The 18,969-nt window shown below is 38.1% G+C and overlaps 1 protein-coding gene across 2 annotated transcripts; it reads right to left on the bottom strand.

The window, feature by feature from the left end:
- Window positions 1-856: 856 nt before the first annotated feature.
- LOC145783366 (scavenger receptor cysteine-rich domain-containing protein DMBT1-like) lies at window positions 857-14,938 on the bottom strand. Of its 2 annotated transcripts, none has more exons than XM_082595221.1 (8): window positions 14,561-14,938; window positions 13,953-14,085; window positions 12,156-12,334; window positions 10,012-10,159; window positions 5,552-5,748; window positions 4,619-4,760; window positions 3,888-4,169; window positions 857-2,921 (listed from the first exon to the last, which is right to left on the bottom strand). In XM_082595221.1, the coding sequence occupies exons 2-8, from the start codon at window positions 14,026-14,028 to the stop codon at window positions 2,632-2,634; spliced, it is 1,314 nt and encodes a 437-aa protein (XP_082451347.1). In that variant the 5' UTR covers window positions 14,029-14,085; window positions 14,561-14,938; the 3' UTR covers window positions 857-2,631. The 2 variants fall into 2 exon arrangements, with proteins under 2 accessions (XP_082451347.1, XP_082451354.1); XM_082595228.1 differs by having other exon boundaries at window positions 12,156-12,295.
- Window positions 14,939-18,969: the final 4,031 nt, after the last annotated feature.

The raw sequence follows: 18,969 nt of genomic DNA, 5'->3' as shown, positions 1-18,969 counted from the left end.
GAATGGAGAGCAGTCCTTAGAATGCGTTGCTCAAGCGCATGGGATTTCTCTTTATGGGCTGTATGGGATTTCTCTTTATGGGCTTTCTTATTAGCCACCTTTGCGTCAATGTTTGTAGCCTATTTGTAATACCAGCCAACTCAGCTCTTCACGATTGTGTAGTTGGCTATAGTCCATGTAGTTAGAAGGTTTGATCAGCATAGAATCATCGATAAATTGCTTGAGTAATGTGACAGTGACAACAAAATGGTTTTGTTGAATTCTTTATTATGCATCAATTATTATGCAAACTACAATTAATAGATGAATGGCGGAGTGGCACCCCCTCTACTATAGCCCTTGATTTCTCTCATGACTGTGAACAGTAGGCTAGCATACGCCTTTCTAGATAGAAATGCCTACGGCCCTTTTTAGGGCTATGGCCTGCTGAACCGAACTGATAAATACTGTAGATGCAAAAACCTTCTTTGGGATCACAAATGTTTACGTAAACGTATCTACTAGGATAATTGCTGCAAAGAATGTTCAGTTCAGTTGTTCTTATTTCTGACCATCACAGCAAAAACAATACATGTCAACATAGCAAAGGTCGAGAAAAAAGTAGAAGCGATGTTTCAGTTTTAATGTTATTATTTTTTTTTTTTAATTAAGCAGTCGCCATTGAGCTATTAAAGGAACGTTAATTGTTGTTTATTGTGATGAAACACTTAAAAATGGATTATGTTAAATTGAATCTGTGAGTATTGTTGGGGACAGAGCCAAGGTAATTCCTATGTGCGTCTGGTCAATATTACTAGTTAGTCTTTCTGTATGTTTTCCGGAAGCTTCTGTGACTCTCACTAAGGGTGAAACAATGCAACTTCAAAATACAAGTGTAATTGCTTGTCAAGTAAATTTTTTTGCAAACATACCAAATTGTCAAAGGCAATAAAATAAATCAATAAGCGTACCGGTATAAATTACTCAAACAGCGATGGTAGTTCATGTAACAGTTCACTAACGCAAGACAGATCAGCGAGTTTGACAGAGAGAAGTTTCTGTTATCTGTGAATTAATCCATTCGCTCGGTTCTCCTGAATGAAGAGCAGTCCTTGAAGTGCGTTGCTCAAGCCTACATATCGAGAGTCGAACCAGCACAGTTTGGCCTAAAAGCAGGGGTTCTTAACCGGAAGTGCTCGCACCCCTTAAGGGAGCAAGAGCTGTTCCTAGAGGGCGGGGATGCTAAATTATTAAATTTAATTACAAAAGAATAATCAAGGAATTAAGATTTTTCTGCCTTTTTCACATCAAAACAAAAATTGACTGGATTCTTGACATACGCGCACAACCTACCACGATTTGGTGCCATCATCAACAAGAAACAACAGCTAAAAAGTCACTGAGCTTGTTGCTTAACCACAAAATAAGGAAATTCTTTTGCATGTTTCACATATCTAACGAAATAAATGTAGATTCTGAGCCAACTGATACTGACAATTGGTAATGCAGAATTTGACGTCGTGCCTGTCTTTTGCTATCTTTGTGACATGATAAGGCAATCGGGAGGCTGTGTGTATGCCATCGCAATATGGGTGCAATTGGCCTGGAAGAGTTTTCGTGAACTCATCCCTTTCCTTATGGACAAGAATATTTTCTTCGATAACCGCGGTTGTGGAAAGATCAAAGGAAAACGATTTCATGGAAAGAAGCGTTTCACAATCCTCAATAACCTCAAGGATCATCTTACCTTACAACCACAACAATTTTTAATACAGTCAAATACCGAGATAAATTGAAAGAAATAGTCATGAACGCCTAAGCCTGGAACAAGTACTGTATGTTAGACGAAAAGGAAGATCTGTGGGCGGGTGTATATTATGAATGTGAGGAGTATTCCACTGCATGCAAGTGAAACCTGGCCCATCACTGTTGAAGAACGAAATCGGCTACATTGCAACGGTAATGCAATGGTACGATGGATCTGTTCCAAATGCCTTTCTGACCAAGTGACGATAGAAGAACTGAGATCCAGGTATGGCATCCATCAGCTTGAAGATGTCTTGAGATGGAGAAGGCTGCGTTGGTACGGACACGTGCAACGCGTGGAAGAAGTCGTGTGGCCAAAGAAAATTCAGTCGCTTGACGTCATTGGGAATAACCCTCGAGGACTTCCAATAAAGCATTGTGAGATCTCTTATCCCGATGGACCCTCAGGACCGATGACAAGAAGAAATGTTATAAAGCAGAATAGAAGATTGTTGGCCACCAACCGAGAACTGGTTGTTGGTTTCAAAGTGGTGCCAACAAGAAAAACGGTTAACAACCACTGCCTTAAGGTAGCCTATCATTGTTAGTATCGTCAGGTGCTTAACCAACTGAGCAATCAGGGTGAGTAAAATTAGCAGTCGGATTTATGTAAAGCGAACACATGATGCAAGAACAGGAGTAGACATTGCTGTAAGAGTATGAAACATTTTGGGGTGCAAATAAAAATTTTCCGAATTTTTGTTTGCAAACATATTTTTATTGACGCAACAATTTACGATTCTTTACAATTTTCCCGAATAGCTACAGTAGACATTTTTGCCAAGGTTCACGATGTTCTTTAATGTGATTGAGCCCAATCGCATCATCACAAATGTCACCAAATTGTTACTTTGCCATAGGACAGCAAAATCGTATTTGAAAATCAGGACACTCTCCGCCAACTTGCTCTGCATTGAGGCAATCAAATCCCCACAGATGACTGTATCGTACGTTCATCCCAGACCGTCTGTAGTCCTTTCCATCTGTGGTACGCACATCTATACTCGATGGACTTGAGCAAATCTCCCCAACGTTTTCAGATCTCAAAGTGACCAAACCCTCATGATCTCCATCTCCATTTGGATTGTCACGATTGTAAAATCGCGTCCATCTATTTCGCCCACCACACCTTGGTTCTAAATGAACAAGTTAAAAGTTAGGAAATAATGAACCAAATAGTCTATCATACGCAGAGACTGATTGATTGATTGAATCTTTATCCTCGGACTGGGAAAGCTTCTTGCAGAGCTTAATCCTGGCAGTTTATCATGCTTTTAGAGGCTTTGAATCACTGACGTAGGCCTGGTCACCGAGATTTACAGAGTGAAGTTATGGATTGCTGAAGTCTTTGTTGCCAGGGAATTATTCCATCCATTAGATGCCGCTGAATGGAAAGCAGTCCTTCACGTGAGTTGTTCAAGCGCACACCCCGAGAGTCGAACCAGCGCCGCTTGATCTTGAAGCTTCTTCGTTCCAGAAGTCACGCGCTAACCAACTGAGCTATCGGGACTGCCATTAAGAGGAAATGTTGGGCCCGGTATCAATGAGATTCTTGGACCCAAAATCAAGATACTTTCAAGAAAAACGTTGTTCATCCAAAGAATTCGGTGTAGTTTCTTTAAACTCTGGAACCTCTTGGAAAGGCCACGGACCGGGTCCAAAATGTCCAAATTAAATAAACTCCTGGACCCCTCAGTCAACGCCAGTGATCATACGTCTAATATCCAATTACTATTAGTAAAATAGTTTTAAAAAACTTAAGGCAAGCCAGTAATCGATGGAATTTGCGTCGTGGCAGACTTAGCCTACCTGTTGGGATCAAATACTTATCTGGCGCATCTCAAAATATTGCCTTTTTTAACATAGCAAATGCAGTAAAGAAAGTTTTTTGAAGGAAACTAATGAATTATACTAAGAGAAAGATAAAACAGCAGAGCATGTGACACATTGATTTTTTCTAGACTAGCTTTTCTTTGTAAGGTACAAACTTTGTAATGTCATCATTTTAAAAATGTAATTCCACTGAAAATCTACTTGTTCAATCACAATCGACCGCACTATAAGAGTTATATCATTTAGCCTCCTCGCTCGCTACAGCTTACCTGGAGGACAACAAAATCGGACTTGAAAATCTGGACATCTTCCTCTGCTTCCTTGACGACTGTGATCGCAAGTTAGACCAAAGGATGGACCAATTTTGACCAATCTATATGCGCTTCTAAAGTCTAGAAAATTGTCCAGCCTTGCATCTATCCGGCTTGGTCTATCGCATATCTGGCTTGGGAACTCTCTATGCAATGATGCTAGTGGTTCAGCATCTCCTCCTCCACTGGGTGAATCTCGGTTGAAGAAAGGTGTCCACTTTCCAGGAGGACATTGTGTATCTGCAACAAATCATGAATCTGGGCAATAAATTTGTTATCATTCTCATCCTTGATAGAAAATAGGCTACTTAACTGGGCTTAATTGTTACCAGCAGCGGATCTATGAAACTCTTGAGAGATCCCAAAGTTTTGTCGAAGTAACTGTTGTAAAAGAGAACAAGTGATGAACAAATAAGTCTCCAAATCTAAAATGTTTAGATGTAGCCTAAGCATTGTCAATTTGTATTACTTAATTATATCACTAAAGTTATTCGACAAAAACCACAATTCAACAAACTTTTTCGCTTTCATTTGTAAACAATCATTTCAGCACATTCTGCATTTTATTTGTCAAGCGTAGGCTAAATTAAGCCGATATGTTAAAAAAGGTTATGTGGCATAGAACTAGGCGTATAGTCTACCTCACATTCATTTTAGATATTCATTAAGCTACTGAGCTAGATTATTACCTTGTCTATATGAAGCTTGAAATCCATTTCGAACAACACTAATACCGCTAAAAAATCGAAGTTGTATGCGATTTGAAATGCTGATATAAAGACGATTGGTCGCTTCGTGCAGTCTTATACCATCTATATTATCTTCAGAAATCTTTAAAAGAGTGAAAGCGAAGATGTAAATAACATAGAAGTTTAACTTTAGTCTAACATTCCCAAAGAGAGTGTCAAACGTGCTTTCAATTGAAAGTATAACAGAATAGCGTATCCTATCTGATAGCTTTGTGTTACCATGATTTTATGTACGGTATCATGTTATAAATGCTTTTGTGTTATGATGTCAAAACCAGGGCCTGTGGAGTCGGAGTAGAGGGATTTTGGCGTGTCCGAAGTCGGAATTGGAGTCGGCCGATTTATTATAGACCGAGGAGTCGGAATCCTATATTTTTTGCCTAACCACAACCTTAGTCAAAACAAGTGTAACATTTTGTGCTCTTGTAGAATATGTGAAATACATGCAGCAACTTGGTGCCCTATCGTAAACCTATCTCTCTCTGTAGGTATCATGGCTGATACAGCCCTCGATGTACAATGATGTTCCAGTTTGATCGATCTCGTGCGTCTTGCCAAATTTTAGTAGGGTTTTTGATATGTGATTGAAAATTGTGCAAAAATGTGAATCTTTGAGCTCCTCTTGACCGTTTTCCTAGTATTTTTCCGCTTAAAGATAAATCTTCAAGTTCGCCTTTCCTTATGATGCGTAAACCCATAACCAGTCATGAAGAAAAAAACAATGCGAATATATTATTCTCTAACACGATGAATAGATTGGTTTATCATTAATTGTTATAGGTCTAACAGGACATCCACATGTCAAAAAAATGGTTAAACGTAATAAAAAGGCTTTAGAATCGCAGTGCTATTATATGCATAAGCAATTCTTACTTCCAAGTAATCACAGCATCGTTCGGTGTCTACTGTAGCTATGCTGAGTAGTATTTGACTTCCATACGGGACTTCGACAGTGAAGTAACAATTTAAATTATTACTATAAGGTCCAGGCCAACCAGGAGATGTCAATGGTTTTGGAACATAATTGTCTTCATTGTAGTTGGTGAATAGAACGCTACTTCCACAGTTAGCTGAAACAACAACAATTAATTTAATTAAAAATTAGGGTACGGTACGCAATGTTTGTGTGAGTTCTAGCGCTTTCATGATACTTTAGGGCAGGGCTACTCAACTGGCGGACCGCGGTCCGAATCCGGACCTTCTGGGTGTTGATGGTGGACCTTGAGCGTTTCGAAGAATAACCTCATTGCCACGTTTCAGGGCTTCTTTAAACAGATTTCTACTGGGAGGAAGCAATTTTTGCTGTGATTATCCTAGTTTTTGGGGGGCTTCGAATTCCAGCCTCTCCAACACTTTCTCAGAAATCCAATTCGAGTTTTATTTTACCTAAAAAAAATGGTTTGGTACAGATAGTTTAACTTTCGTAGTTGCGTGGGAAATAACTTATTCACTGGACCGCTAAGAATACCCAACTTGTCAAACTGGACCTTTGTTAAATCTCTTATTAGATGATGCATATTGTGTTCATTCAAGCAACTACAGTATACCGTAAACTTGTGTTTTAAATTCTTTTGCCTCGCTTCTTTGATTGCTTCTTTTATATTTAATTTGTTACCTTTTCTTTTGTTGAGGGTGGCTGCTCGACTAGAAGACTTTCCAGGTCACTTCGCAGCCACTCGTTGCAGTATCCACACGTTCTACGTATCGTTTGTTTTATCTGACTTTGCTGAATGTGCGTATTTATACTCGCAACAAAAAAGTAAATGTCACTCAATCAATCAAAATTAGTTGAGTAACCCTGCTTTAGAATTAATAAACCTACGGAGCTAGGCTAGAAAGTAGACGCCTTCTGGTTGGCTAGCGCTTAAAGCAATCTAGCGTTTTTAGATTGCAACGTTCACATCTCCGAATTGAGCAAAGCATGCAAAACACGAGTTCATTTTGTCAGCCACCATGTAGCTTCCAGGGAAACGGAAAAGTCAGTTGCCGTTAGTGGCTGCAACTACCGACAGGGCCTATGAGAGGGGGGTACGGAAGGTACGGCGTACCCTTGAGGGCCCAGGCCTGTGATTGTTGGGGGGCCCGGAATTGTGATTTTATAGTTTACGCCCAAAAATGTTTGGTTAAAACCACCCTAAATGACTAAATTCAAGCATAAAAGTTGTTATTCTTTAGTCCTGGGGGGGGGGGGGGCCGTAATGTAGCAAGAGGGCCCGGAAAGGTAACTAAGTGCATTGTGCGCAAAGTAGGAGCCCAAAGTGGTGATTTAATGCTTAACTTTAAAAATGTTCTGTTAAAAGCACCCTAAATTAAATCATAAAAGTTGGTTATTCTCCTGTCCGGGGGGCAGCATAGCAAAAGCAAGGTTGAGATTGCCTAACCCGCCAGTTTTTTTTTTAAAAGCCTGGGTGTTTTTGGGCTTTTTGTGTTTTTTAAAAACTATTTGAAAAAGGTAGTTTCACGCTTATTTTACTTCAAAATGAATTTAAGACTCTGTTACATCCAAATGCCTTGGAGAAAAAAAAACTGACCAGAGTGTTGGTCCATTACATCAGAGTTATAACAGTAATAGCACATTATACTGTTATGTAGTTGTTAAACTGGCTGTATGTGGGTCCACGTCTTTTAGGTGCAGACAATTAGGCGCCGGTCAAATAGGCGCGCACACTGTGGTGTCAGGATATTTAGGTGCGGAGCATTGTGGCGCCCGGTCATTTAGGTGCTATTCTTAGTAAAGTCTACAATCTACATTGTGTTTTTTAGGTGGGTTATTTCATTATTCGCAGTGTTTAATTGCGCATTTTCCATATTTATTAATTGTTGAATAAAATCTTCATCCTTACACCTCATGTACCTTTTCAAACAAAAGGGCTTGCTAAGTGGGTTCTTTGCTGTACTTGCATTATTGCATAGTCAGTATAGTCAGGCACTGCACACCAAAATTTTTACCACCCGCTTGAATATAGGCTACGGTATGTTTTTTTATATATTTTTGGTGTAGTTATTATTTGACTTAACTAAAAGTGAACTCAGTCATGTTCGGAAACTTGAATATAATTTATTGATAAAGCTTTCGCCGGCGCAACCTGGACTAACAACACATAAATGCCGAACTCGCAAAAAACAGTAGGCTATATTTTTTCTGTTCAATGTAACATTTTGTGTGAAAAGCATTGCCCTACCTACCAAACTGATATAATATAACCTGAAGACTTTACTAAGAAAGCACCTATATGACCGGGCGCCACACTGCTCCGCACGTAAATATTGTGACGTCACAGTGTGCGTGCCTATTTGACCGGCTCTTAACTGTCCGCATCTAAAATACATGCTCCCCTGTATGCAGAGATTAGAGGCCAAAGAAACTTTTCTACTTGCTTGCCACCCGTCCCACTCAAGATTGACCAATCACCATCCAGTGTTGAAGTTAGTTGTAACATCACAATATTCAGTATCATATATAGTATTATTGTGTTCAAGAACCTTTGCTTTAAGTTACATTATGTGGTACAGTAATTACTGTACTGTCCAATACTCATTCTTAAGTCTTACCTACATTGTGTGCAGTGTAAATGTTTTTCTTGTAACTACCCTAACTTTTTTGATTTTGTTTATTACATTCCTAACCGTTGTATCATATTTCCAACTGTTTACACCTTCACTATTAGGGTTTGTATGCTGCAGTGAACTGTTATTGCCTGCTTATCAGCTTAGTGCTGTATTCTACACTGTTTAGCTGTACTTGCAGAATGTCTGGTATGTATATATTGTGTTTTGGTCTTCATCTTTTGCTATTTTATGTAACATACAAGTGCATTTTTCTGCTTTTGTCTTCAACATGTGCATCTTCTTTTTTTAAAAGTAAGAGGAGACATAATTCACATCAGGTCAATTTTCTCAGTTGGTGTAGCACAGCAATGTTGTCCTAGTTTCACACTTGATTCAAGTTTTTGGTATTTTTACTCATTTTTATCAGCACTGTGTTACTTACTGTGTAGTGTGTATTCACAACCTATGATATTCTTTCTTTTTCATGCTTGGCATTTCTATAGTGTAAGGACAATTTCAAGTTAACCTAAACCTTACATTACGTCATTATTCAGATGCAAAGGAATAAAATTTAATTTAGAATAGGCCAATCTCATACTCTGTTCCTATAAACTTGTATTTTATGATGCTCAGTCTTATCTTATCTGGCAGCAGGGCAGGGTAGGCCTATATCATATGAGGTAAGTGACATATTTATCTTTCATATTCAATATTATTGTGCATAGCCTATTAAAATTAAATACCGTAATAGTTTTATTGCAGCCTGATACTATTATATCGCACAGATGTCTAATTTTGCAGTAAAATGTTGTACGGTGTGCAATACGTCTAAGCAAACATCACGCGCTTTGCCGAAGGGGGCCCGGAGTGAGGGGGGGGCCCGGAATGACTCTTCGTACCCTTGGTGAAAACTTCTCTCAGAGGCCCTGACTACCGAATGTAGAAGCAGCTTATTTTTTGTTGAAGATTGTACTTCAAATTAAAAGTTTTTAGTCGACACAGGAGCAGAAATCAGCGTTCTGCCAGCTACATGAAAAGATCAACGTAACGGAACAGCAAAACCATCTTTGACAGCGGCAAGCGGCAGTACAATGAAGACCTACGGTACTAATCCAAGCTGACACTCTTGGCAGGTGCAGGTAAGTGACGTCCAAGGATGTACGTGGGCAACAAGCGTCTACAGCATAACGACAGCGCGATGGTAAGATGGACCTGCTTGGTCAAACCTGAAGACAACATCCAGTTTAAGAATCTTCTTTCCAGGCTCACAACAACACAAATTGGTGAAGTTTTCCAATTTGGCAGACTGAGATGGCTTGAACAAGTTAAACGCAGCTCCAGCTGGATCTCACAGGTCGGATGCGTCAACATTGCAGCATAGCGAAGTCAAGGTAGACCAAAACTGACTTGGGAAGAACTTGTAAAACGTGACCTGTAGCCCGGAATATGGACTTTACCAACCAAATAGATAGCGAGATGTTGAAAGGAAGACTTCGTTCTCAGACAGAGTGTGTGCGGCTCTGGCATTCCACACCACTTGCCTCCAGACACCGCACACATTGCCTTCAACAACCACGCGCGTTGCGATGCGGAACTCGGCCGCTCACCGGAGCCATTTTACTTTAAAGAGAAGAGACGTGGCAAGCACACCACACTTGTGACAATAATTTTTAAAATGCATTATTCGAAACTAGCCTACCATGAAATTTGTAAGTGTTTTTTTTCAAATGTAACAAAAACCTAAGTAACACAACCCATCCATGATACTGCTTCAGCAATATCACCTTCAGCGTAATGTGCCGTAAATCCTCGTCGTCCAACATTTCCATCACTAACGAACAGAACATTCACAGTTGCAGTAATAACATATCTCCTTCCGAATGTGGAATGTCCTTCAAGCCTTCCTAGCAGAAGTGTTCCGTTTTGATAAACCTGAATCAAGTGTAGCACAAATGTAACTTGTAGTTGGTTTAGTTCTAGTAGAAAGAGTAAAGTTTAAAATTTTAGCTAAGTGAGAAACTACTTCTGAAAGACGAGTTCGATTACACTTACAGGGTCGGATCATACCAGCGATAGTAGACTACCAATGGTGTTCAGTTTTGTATCGGTTAGAGGTTACTGTAAAGTAGTGAGGAAAAATTAGATATGCAATCACATTCTGAACATGACACAAAAGTATAAAGTAGCCTACAGCAGTTGCTGAAAAGTGTTGGTTGTTGCAAGACGACCAGAATAATACCCTGACGTTACTGTAATTAAGTTAGGGCTACCATATGTCCTCTTATAAGAGAATTCGTCCACTTTTTTCAAGAAAAATGAATGGTCCTCCGAGGACACTCAAAAATGCTCAAATATTTTCTTTTTTGGCATATTGAGTTTTCTTGCTTATATTTTCAACAGGATTTTCATGTTTTGTGACTTTTCACCGACGGCTTGTGTTTGATTTCCAAAAATTTTCTGCAGGCCTACTATTAGTAGGCCTACCATGTTGATTTATAGATTCAACACCAACACCAACGAATCAAGGACTTCACCAAAAACCGTAACCCGATGAATAGAAAACAAGTATGAGAGCATAAAATTTAATTCCATAAAATTCTTCTCAGTGGCGATAGATGAGAGCACAGACACGACAGATGCAGCTTAGCTGGCAACATTTGTGTGTCGAGTAAACATTTTAATGTTGAAAAACTTGTTCTGCTGATAGGAACCATACATGAACCATATGAGCCCATATTTTGAAGGCACTACGTCAACCCCTTGAAATCATAAATCAAAGCTGGTGTTAGTAGGCTATGGTTCGCCAAAACCTTGTAGTTTGGTTTTGGCCCGCAATTAGAAAAAGGTTGTCGACCACTGGTGTAAACAGTCTTAGACGTGCATTGCAACATATTAAGTGCCATTGTTTTGCGGTTATCGTAAGTAATGGCGGTCAGCGGTAAATGAGAGCAGAGCAGCAAGTCCACTTGTGCATCAAATTCTTGTAAAATGGAAAGTTGTGACGAAATTAGAATTGAGCAAATCAAAAACGATTAAAAAAGATATTAAACATATGACTTCAACACGAAAAAAAATTTTTTTTTTGTGGATATAGAAGTTTGGTTCTTGGCTGCCTCAAGCTGATCTGCCTGTCTTGACTTTCCTCTTGCTGATCTTGGAGCAGTCTAGGAGGTGGCGGGTAAAGCTCGAGAACTAGTTTAAAGGTACGATCTATTTCATATTGATTCAACGCTTATAGACGTTGCTGATTACTGATTACTAACTTGAGTTTGACTCGTTTCTTGTTTGAAGCAAATCGGAAAGAATGTCCAAAAGTGCAATGTGCATAACATAGCCTACTGCAAAACGAAATCGTGGCATGGATACTTAGCTTACACAGATGGAAATAGAACGTATTTAATAGTTTTAATTGTATTTTGTAGAAGGTATTTTTTATAGATGCAAAGGATTTCATTTTCTTGATATTTTTAATAGAACGGTAGCCTATACTAATAATTATATGCACAAGATGGCTTATGAACAAAGTGGTACTGCTTGTTGTAGAATAATTAATAATTCATCTTTGCAATTATTGTAATCTAGGCTCATTTTCCAATTGGTAAAAAATCGATTCATCAAAAATCCGATAATTTCGGTCCATGTTGTAACCTATATCCTTTTCTAACCTTGAAAAAAAATCAATGAACTGTTTTCCGAGGAATAGCCGAATGAGTAAGTTATGCCTGCAAGGCTGTAAGTAGATATTTCAGTCTTCATAAATAACTTTATGTTGTTTGCTTCATATAAAAGAAATGAAATAAAATAGTGATAAAAAAGATACTTTTTTTAGACAATGTTTGTTTACACTTGATAAAGTGTGTTTCTATATAGCGTTGTTTCAATTGGAAGGATATGTTGCTCAAGAGCATCAGAGTAAAAAATAACTTACTTCAACATAATCGAAGCCTTCCTCTAAGTCCCACGGTCCAAACGAGAGGTCTATTCTTCCGCCATTTCTAGCAACATGGGTCCAATTATAGACTACGTCATTGGCGTAAACGTTTGAGACCGTTGGAAGAGTAAAAGTTCCTGAAGGTTGGCTCAATGACAATAATGAGTGTTTACAACCTATTTTCGAAAAAAGTTGAAGTGTTTTGATCTGAGGTCTTAATTAATTTGATTTGTTTTTATTTTTGGCTATCATAACAAAAACAACACTTGCCAAACATGGCAGCAGAAGTACAGAAAATGCTAACATTGATTAATGCTCTGGAATGATCAAAACCTGGAGTATACTACTTAACAAGAAAGGGAATATAAAGTTTGTATTGAAAATTTAATGAGGCTGTTCAGTGTTCACCAGGCATTTAGTTAAATAACATGGTGCAAATTAAGCTAAACTATCACACGATGTGTAAAGTGACAATCTGCTTTTGTATAATGCAAAAAGCAGGTGTGTGCAACGTGCGGCCGCGGGCCAAATGCGGCCCGCGAAGAAAAATTGTGCGGCCCGCAAAGATGTGCCAATTTTGAATTGTGTGGGGCCCGCGAAACGTGTTTATGATTTAGTTAAGTCTAGTACATGTGAACAATTCGTTGTGGAGTAGATTATTATAGATTTCGCATCTTCTGTTAACCATTTTAGAAATCTCCCACCGGCCACCGCTAATCCATTGTGTTTAATTATTTGGAACTTAAAAATGTATGGTCACATAAAAGGCTTTATGAACAAATTACGACTTTGGAAAGCTCACATACACAAAGGAAATCTTTTCCACTTTCCAACTTTGAGAGAGTATGGAATGCATCCTGAGAATAAAACTAAATTTGAAAAATTGTTGTACGAATTTTTGGCTCGTTTCAAGGACTTCAAATCTCATGAATATTTGTTTGGTAGGCTATATTCTTTTCGCCATTCGACACAGTCATTGACAAAGCATCTGCTGATATCCAACTTGAACTGATTGATCTTCAAGAGAAAACGGATTTGAAAGCAAAGTATTTAGAAATGAATCTTGGCGATTTTTACCGAAAACATCTCAACCAAGATGACTTTCCACATTGGAAAAAATCCATGGCTTCAAAAATGGCTCTTTTTGGCTCAACGTATTTGTGCGAACAATATTTTTCTAAAATGGGCGTCATGAAATCTCTCTATCGATCGGTTCTGAGAGACGAACACTTGGAAAATGGACTTCGAATTGCGAACACTTCCATTAAAGTAAATTTGGAAAAAGCCGTCGGGAAAAGAAGCCAGCTGCAAACTTCTCAATGAACTCGTTTAAAAGGACGGTGTGACAATAAACTTGAATAGCAGTTTTCTTCAGAAATTTATGCGTCTTAACTTATTATTTCTGCAAGGAGATAACCCCTAATAATGCCATAAGAATAACATGAATAACAAAAAAACTACTTTTTTGAGCCTGCAACTACTGGAAATCATATGTTAAATAAACGTGCGGCCCGCGGTTTCACCCAGTTATTTATATCTGGCCCTCCTGTAATAAAGGTTGCACACCCCTGGCAAAAAGGATCCGTGACATCATCTCTTGATTGTGCATTTTTGTTTAATAAACCGAGAAGCTGCTGACGCCTTCGCTGCAAGATAATTTGTGGGCTGCCTAACGCGGTTAAAGTTCCAAAGATTGCTGATACAGATGTACAGTTGTAAACGCTACAGATCTATCATAGCTGGTTAGTTTTGGGTGGTAGTAGTCTATGCATCACCATATTTATCAATACTCACCAGACACTCCACATGGGTGTCTGAAGATTAATATCAACAAGATTGTAGCTGCTGATCCTATAAGGCGTTTTTCCATCTTCTGCAGGCAATTCCCTAGCGAGTAATGATAGCCTCCAAAGTAGCTATGGTTTACCTATAGTATTTGGCTTACTGAACTTTTAAACTGTTTTTCGACATTATCATGAGCATAAAAACTTGATCTTTACAAAATAGTGATGTTTTTTCTCATACAGGCAATGGTAGCCTGCTATCTGCTGGAAACAATTGTAGTTATTTGTGTGCTTTTTTGCAGGATTAAACTTGCGCAGCTTATGCGAGTAAGAGATAAAGTGCCTTAGGCGGGGTTTACACCAAGCATACAAAACTGTCTATACATATAGAATAGCTATAGCCTATGGCAGCAGCCTAATTCGGAAAGTAACTAGTAAACAAGCTGTCTACAATAAGTAACAATACTGTCTACACTCTACAAGTCTACAGCATACAAAAACGTCACACGAAAAATAGGGCACTTTTTCTTTCTTTTACAATAGGCTACACACCAGGAATCCAATTTATATTTTGTTTCTTAGAGACAAATTTATAGCCTATCAACAAAAATAACTTACATGTTTTCTGAAAGTAAAACTTGCTCAAAAGTCAGGGAAGGTCGTCCAGGTAACGTACGGAGATACTGACATAACGTAGATTGCTAGATTTGAACTTGGATGATATAATTGTTGTGGAACTGCAATTTCTTAATGGGAAAGGTATTTTTAGATCCAATGGTGGTACAAGAAAGAGTAAACAAAACTAATCGTATAAAACTGCTTTTTTAGACTGGGCAAGCTACGGTATCATTTAGGCAGCAACACCAGACCTGCTATCAACTATAGTGGCCTAATGCATAGCTTATTGACATTTATTAGAGCTGGGGCTTATTAGGCCTTGATATTGTTTAGACTCCAGTGAAACAAATTTATAAGCCTTCCTATACTCAAAAACCAACAGCCTACAACACCAAAACCAAAAAAACGTACGAACCATGACGTAGGTACTCAACAGAGGCCATGTCATCGTGCGTGCTGGAGTCTAAACTGGAGGCGAACATGTTTTCATGACTTTGACATACCATATTGAAAAGATATGTATAAAAAGTTGAAGTGAACGTTTTTCACCTTAAATATTTGTCTTATATGAAAAAGTTTGCTAGAAAATCAATTTTTAATTGTATATTCATTCGCCATTTGCGCAAGCATACTAAAACGATGCAGAGTTGCCAGGTGTGAAAACCCCAACAGATATCTGTGTGCTTTAATCGGTACTGTCCCGTTGTTCTGTTATTGAATTTGCAGAATTGTTTTAACATACCCTTCTTTGAACAGGAAAAATCTACAAGAACTATCTTTACTTTTCAAAAGCGCAGAAAAGTCTTAGTTTTTAAAATACTTTTTTTTTCTTTCAATTTTAAAGTAATTCCTATGTGATGAAACTTTACTAAACGTTTCATTTAGCAGCTTTATCTGCGGTTTTTATAATTTATATATTGAACAATTTTTTTAATTTTACTCAGCTTTGTTTTGAAAATTGCACTCCTTTTCATGGCATTTCCTTTAAAAAGTTAATTGTTTTAAACTTCTGGCAACACTGATATTGTGTTCAATAATTGAATTAGGTTTTGCGGTGGTTTTTAAGGTGCTTGCTGTTGAAATGTTATTTAGGGTAGGATATTTGGATAAATGAAATGTTGATTTATTGAAATACTGGCCATGCAAACAAATATTGAGTACCGAGGCTGAAGGCTAGCTAGCGAATGCCGGTAGCCGCGTCGGTTTTGGTAAAATAATGTTAGGCTACTTGAGGGCACACCCAGAAGTGTTATGAAATTGTGTGAAAAGTAACTTACTGTACGGTACCTTTGAGAATGATGGGAATTGTTGAGGCTAGCTTTGTTTTTTTTTCCAAATTGGTGTAGCTGTTTTTATTTTTAGTAGAGTTGTAGTATATTAAACGCATGATTGCAGGGTCAGCCTTCAGCTCTTGAGCCTAAAATTGCTTGCATGGTCAGTATTTCAAGGTCGCCATGGCTCAGACAAATCTAGAAATCCTATGCAGCATTTTGAAATTCTACTTTAAAAAAATAATTGCTTAGTCTGGCTAGACTTGTGCAGGCTAATACTTTGCTACACTGTAGAACAGTACAGCAAAAATGTGGCATGAAGGCACCCAGGAATTAAGAGACACTCTTATTTTCGAACCTGGTTTTAAAATTTTGTTGCCGTCTAAAATACCCGATTGTTCTATACTGTGCATGTAGTATAAATAGGAATGGTCTAATGTGGTATAAGAAGGAATAGTCTAACAAACGCTTTTAAGTTTGTGTGCATTAATAAAAATTTAGTCTCCAATTTTGAGACCAGCAAAGTTTTTTAAAAAAAAGCAAAACGTTAACATGTTTAGATTGTTCTTATAAAAACTATGCATTTAAATTGTGCTGCTTAAAGTTTGATAAGTTGAATTTGGTCAGTTCATGCGGTCTCAAAGCATCATTTGTGACCTTAATTTTGTCAAACTTGTGCCATTGCAAAGTGTAGCCTATAGTTAGGGGTCTGCTACTATTCGGTGAGTCTGATTCGGTGAGTCCGATTCGGTTTGTCTGATTCGGTGAGTTCCTAACTTCTAACCCCTAACCTTAAGCCCTAAACCCTAACCCTAAAACGGCAATGATAATTAGGCTACGGTACCCGATAATTTAAAAAAAAAATTGAAAAAATCCCCCGTTAAGGGATCGGACTCACCGAATCGGACTAACCGAATCGGACTCACCGAATCGGACTCACTGAAACGGGCCATTCCGATAGTTAGTGCAGGCATAGTTTTCATTACATCTTCATGTATATTTCACAGTATGTTAAGAGGTTATTTGATATTTAATTAAGATGGGTAGAAAATGTTGTGTGACTAATTGCCATGGAAATTATGATGAGGCAAACAAAGAAACAACTTTTCGTTTACCTCGAAATCCTGAAGAGAAATATACCATATATATGTGTGACTAATTGCCATGGAAATTATGATGAGGCAAACAAAGAAACAACTTTTCGTTTACCTCGAAATCCTGAAGAGAAATATACCATATATATGCATATACCAGGTGACACAGTTTGCCAATGGGTACTTTATGGTTATATCATGTTTCATGAAGTTGTTAACCACTGTTGCAGAACCTCGTTATGTCGTGTTTTTCACTTTATATCAGATCAATACCAGTTATCTGTGAACAAAAAGTATGCAGCTACATTGGCCAATATTATGTTTAAAAATTATTGTTGTCTATTTTCACCTGTATCAGAAAAGGAAGTAAAACAAAAGATTTTAAAACTTATGCATTAAAAACTTGTTTTTGTTTGTTTTTCTTTGTTGTTGAGACTTCTGTAAGGACTGTTATAGAACTTCTTTAAATGTCCATTTTCATTCCTGAGAAGTCCTTGCACTGATATTATTTAAAGTTGTCGTAACAGATAATTTTTTCGTTCATTATCTGAGCTAAAGTAGCACCACATTAGTTGCGCAACCAGGGGGGCTTGGTTTAGCCCCCCCCCACTTTACTAGAATTCTGGTTGCGCTACTGGCCACAGTCCTTTCATGTAGTAGTTTTGACCATGTAGGTACATTGTATTTTTGTGAATCAGCTCTATACAAAATAATAACTTCAAAGTTAAAACCTTACACATCTATTGTAATTGTTTTTATTATTGTAACACACACGGGAACAACTATTCATTGGAATAGACTATGTCAAGCATATGAAATGCCATGGATGAAAATGTATTTTACATTTTGAAATTTGAAAGCAAAATTGTCATTATAATCGTTTTAGGTTTAAATATACTGTGTTTGCAATGCAATATGGCAATGAAAATGTTCGCCTCCAGTTTAGACTCCAGCACGCACGTTGGTTTGGCCTCTGTTAAGTACGCCATGGTACGAACCAATGAAGCATTTGCTTTGGTGCATTGGTTACAAAAACTATAAATGGCACATCTGCGGTGACCAAAAAGTTGTTGGGCTGTTACTTGGTTTGCAGTTAGGTTTTCTTTGTGAAACAGACGAGCGAACAAACAACACTATAGCTTACAATAAAATTGTATCGCCAGCCATGCAAATTTTAACCCAAGCGATTTTAATGTGCAGCATGAGCAGGGGTTCCGAGAGCAGTGGCTCCGAGAGGGGGGGAAGTCGGGCCAGTTTCCCCCCTAGCAAAACATTGTAAAGGAAAAACGAGTAGTTTTTTGTTTTTGCACTTTTGAAGGGGGCCCATTTTTAGTACTTAAGTAAAAATGTACCAACTAAATAACCAACAAATTCTTAAATGAAGTGCGTAGTTCCAAGTATTTCTCAATCATTGTAAATGTCACTCTCGATGCTTCTCATCAAGAACAAATCATTTTTGAGTTAAGGTATGCGATGTTGAACAGCTTCAAGACGTAAAATCTGAAGCTGAAATGATTTCTGTATCACTGAACAGTTTCGATTGTATTGATAGTTTCAATTTGAAAACTGGTGCTGTTTTAGCTAAGCGGGAACTATTTTTGCTTGACAACTGAACCTTAACTTCAAAATCTGCGTTGACCAGGCATAGGATGTTGTATCAAACATAAGTTATCTGGGATAATTAAAGGTATCAGTCCAAGCACGATTAAAGAAAGTAAATCCCGTATATTTTTTGTTTATAAATCATCTTCATCATCAGTCATCATCTCCGCCTGCAGCAGATTGCGCATCAACATGAGTTATTTGCTTCCAAGAGTGGCGATTTTGAGCCAGCTCGCCCAGTGTCGCCAAGTTGAGTCCGGTCCATGATTGGATGTTGTCTTGCCATCGTTTTGGTTGTCTGCCACGTTTTCTTTTTCCTTCTACTTTGCCTTCTGTGCAAACTTTGCTGATTCCGAATTGTAATCTTTTAGTGTGGCCGAACAGTTTTAAAACTTTTGATTTTATTATTGCTGCACTTGGATGTAATTTTGTCATAGTTAAA

This window comes from Aplidium turbinatum, chromosome 1, assembly GCF_918807975.1.
Source record: "Aplidium turbinatum chromosome 1, kaAplTurb1.1, whole genome shotgun sequence".
NCBI lineage: Eukaryota > Metazoa > Chordata > Ascidiacea > Aplousobranchia > Polyclinidae > Aplidium > Aplidium turbinatum.
This window is presented reverse-complemented; position numbering and strand designations above follow the sequence as displayed.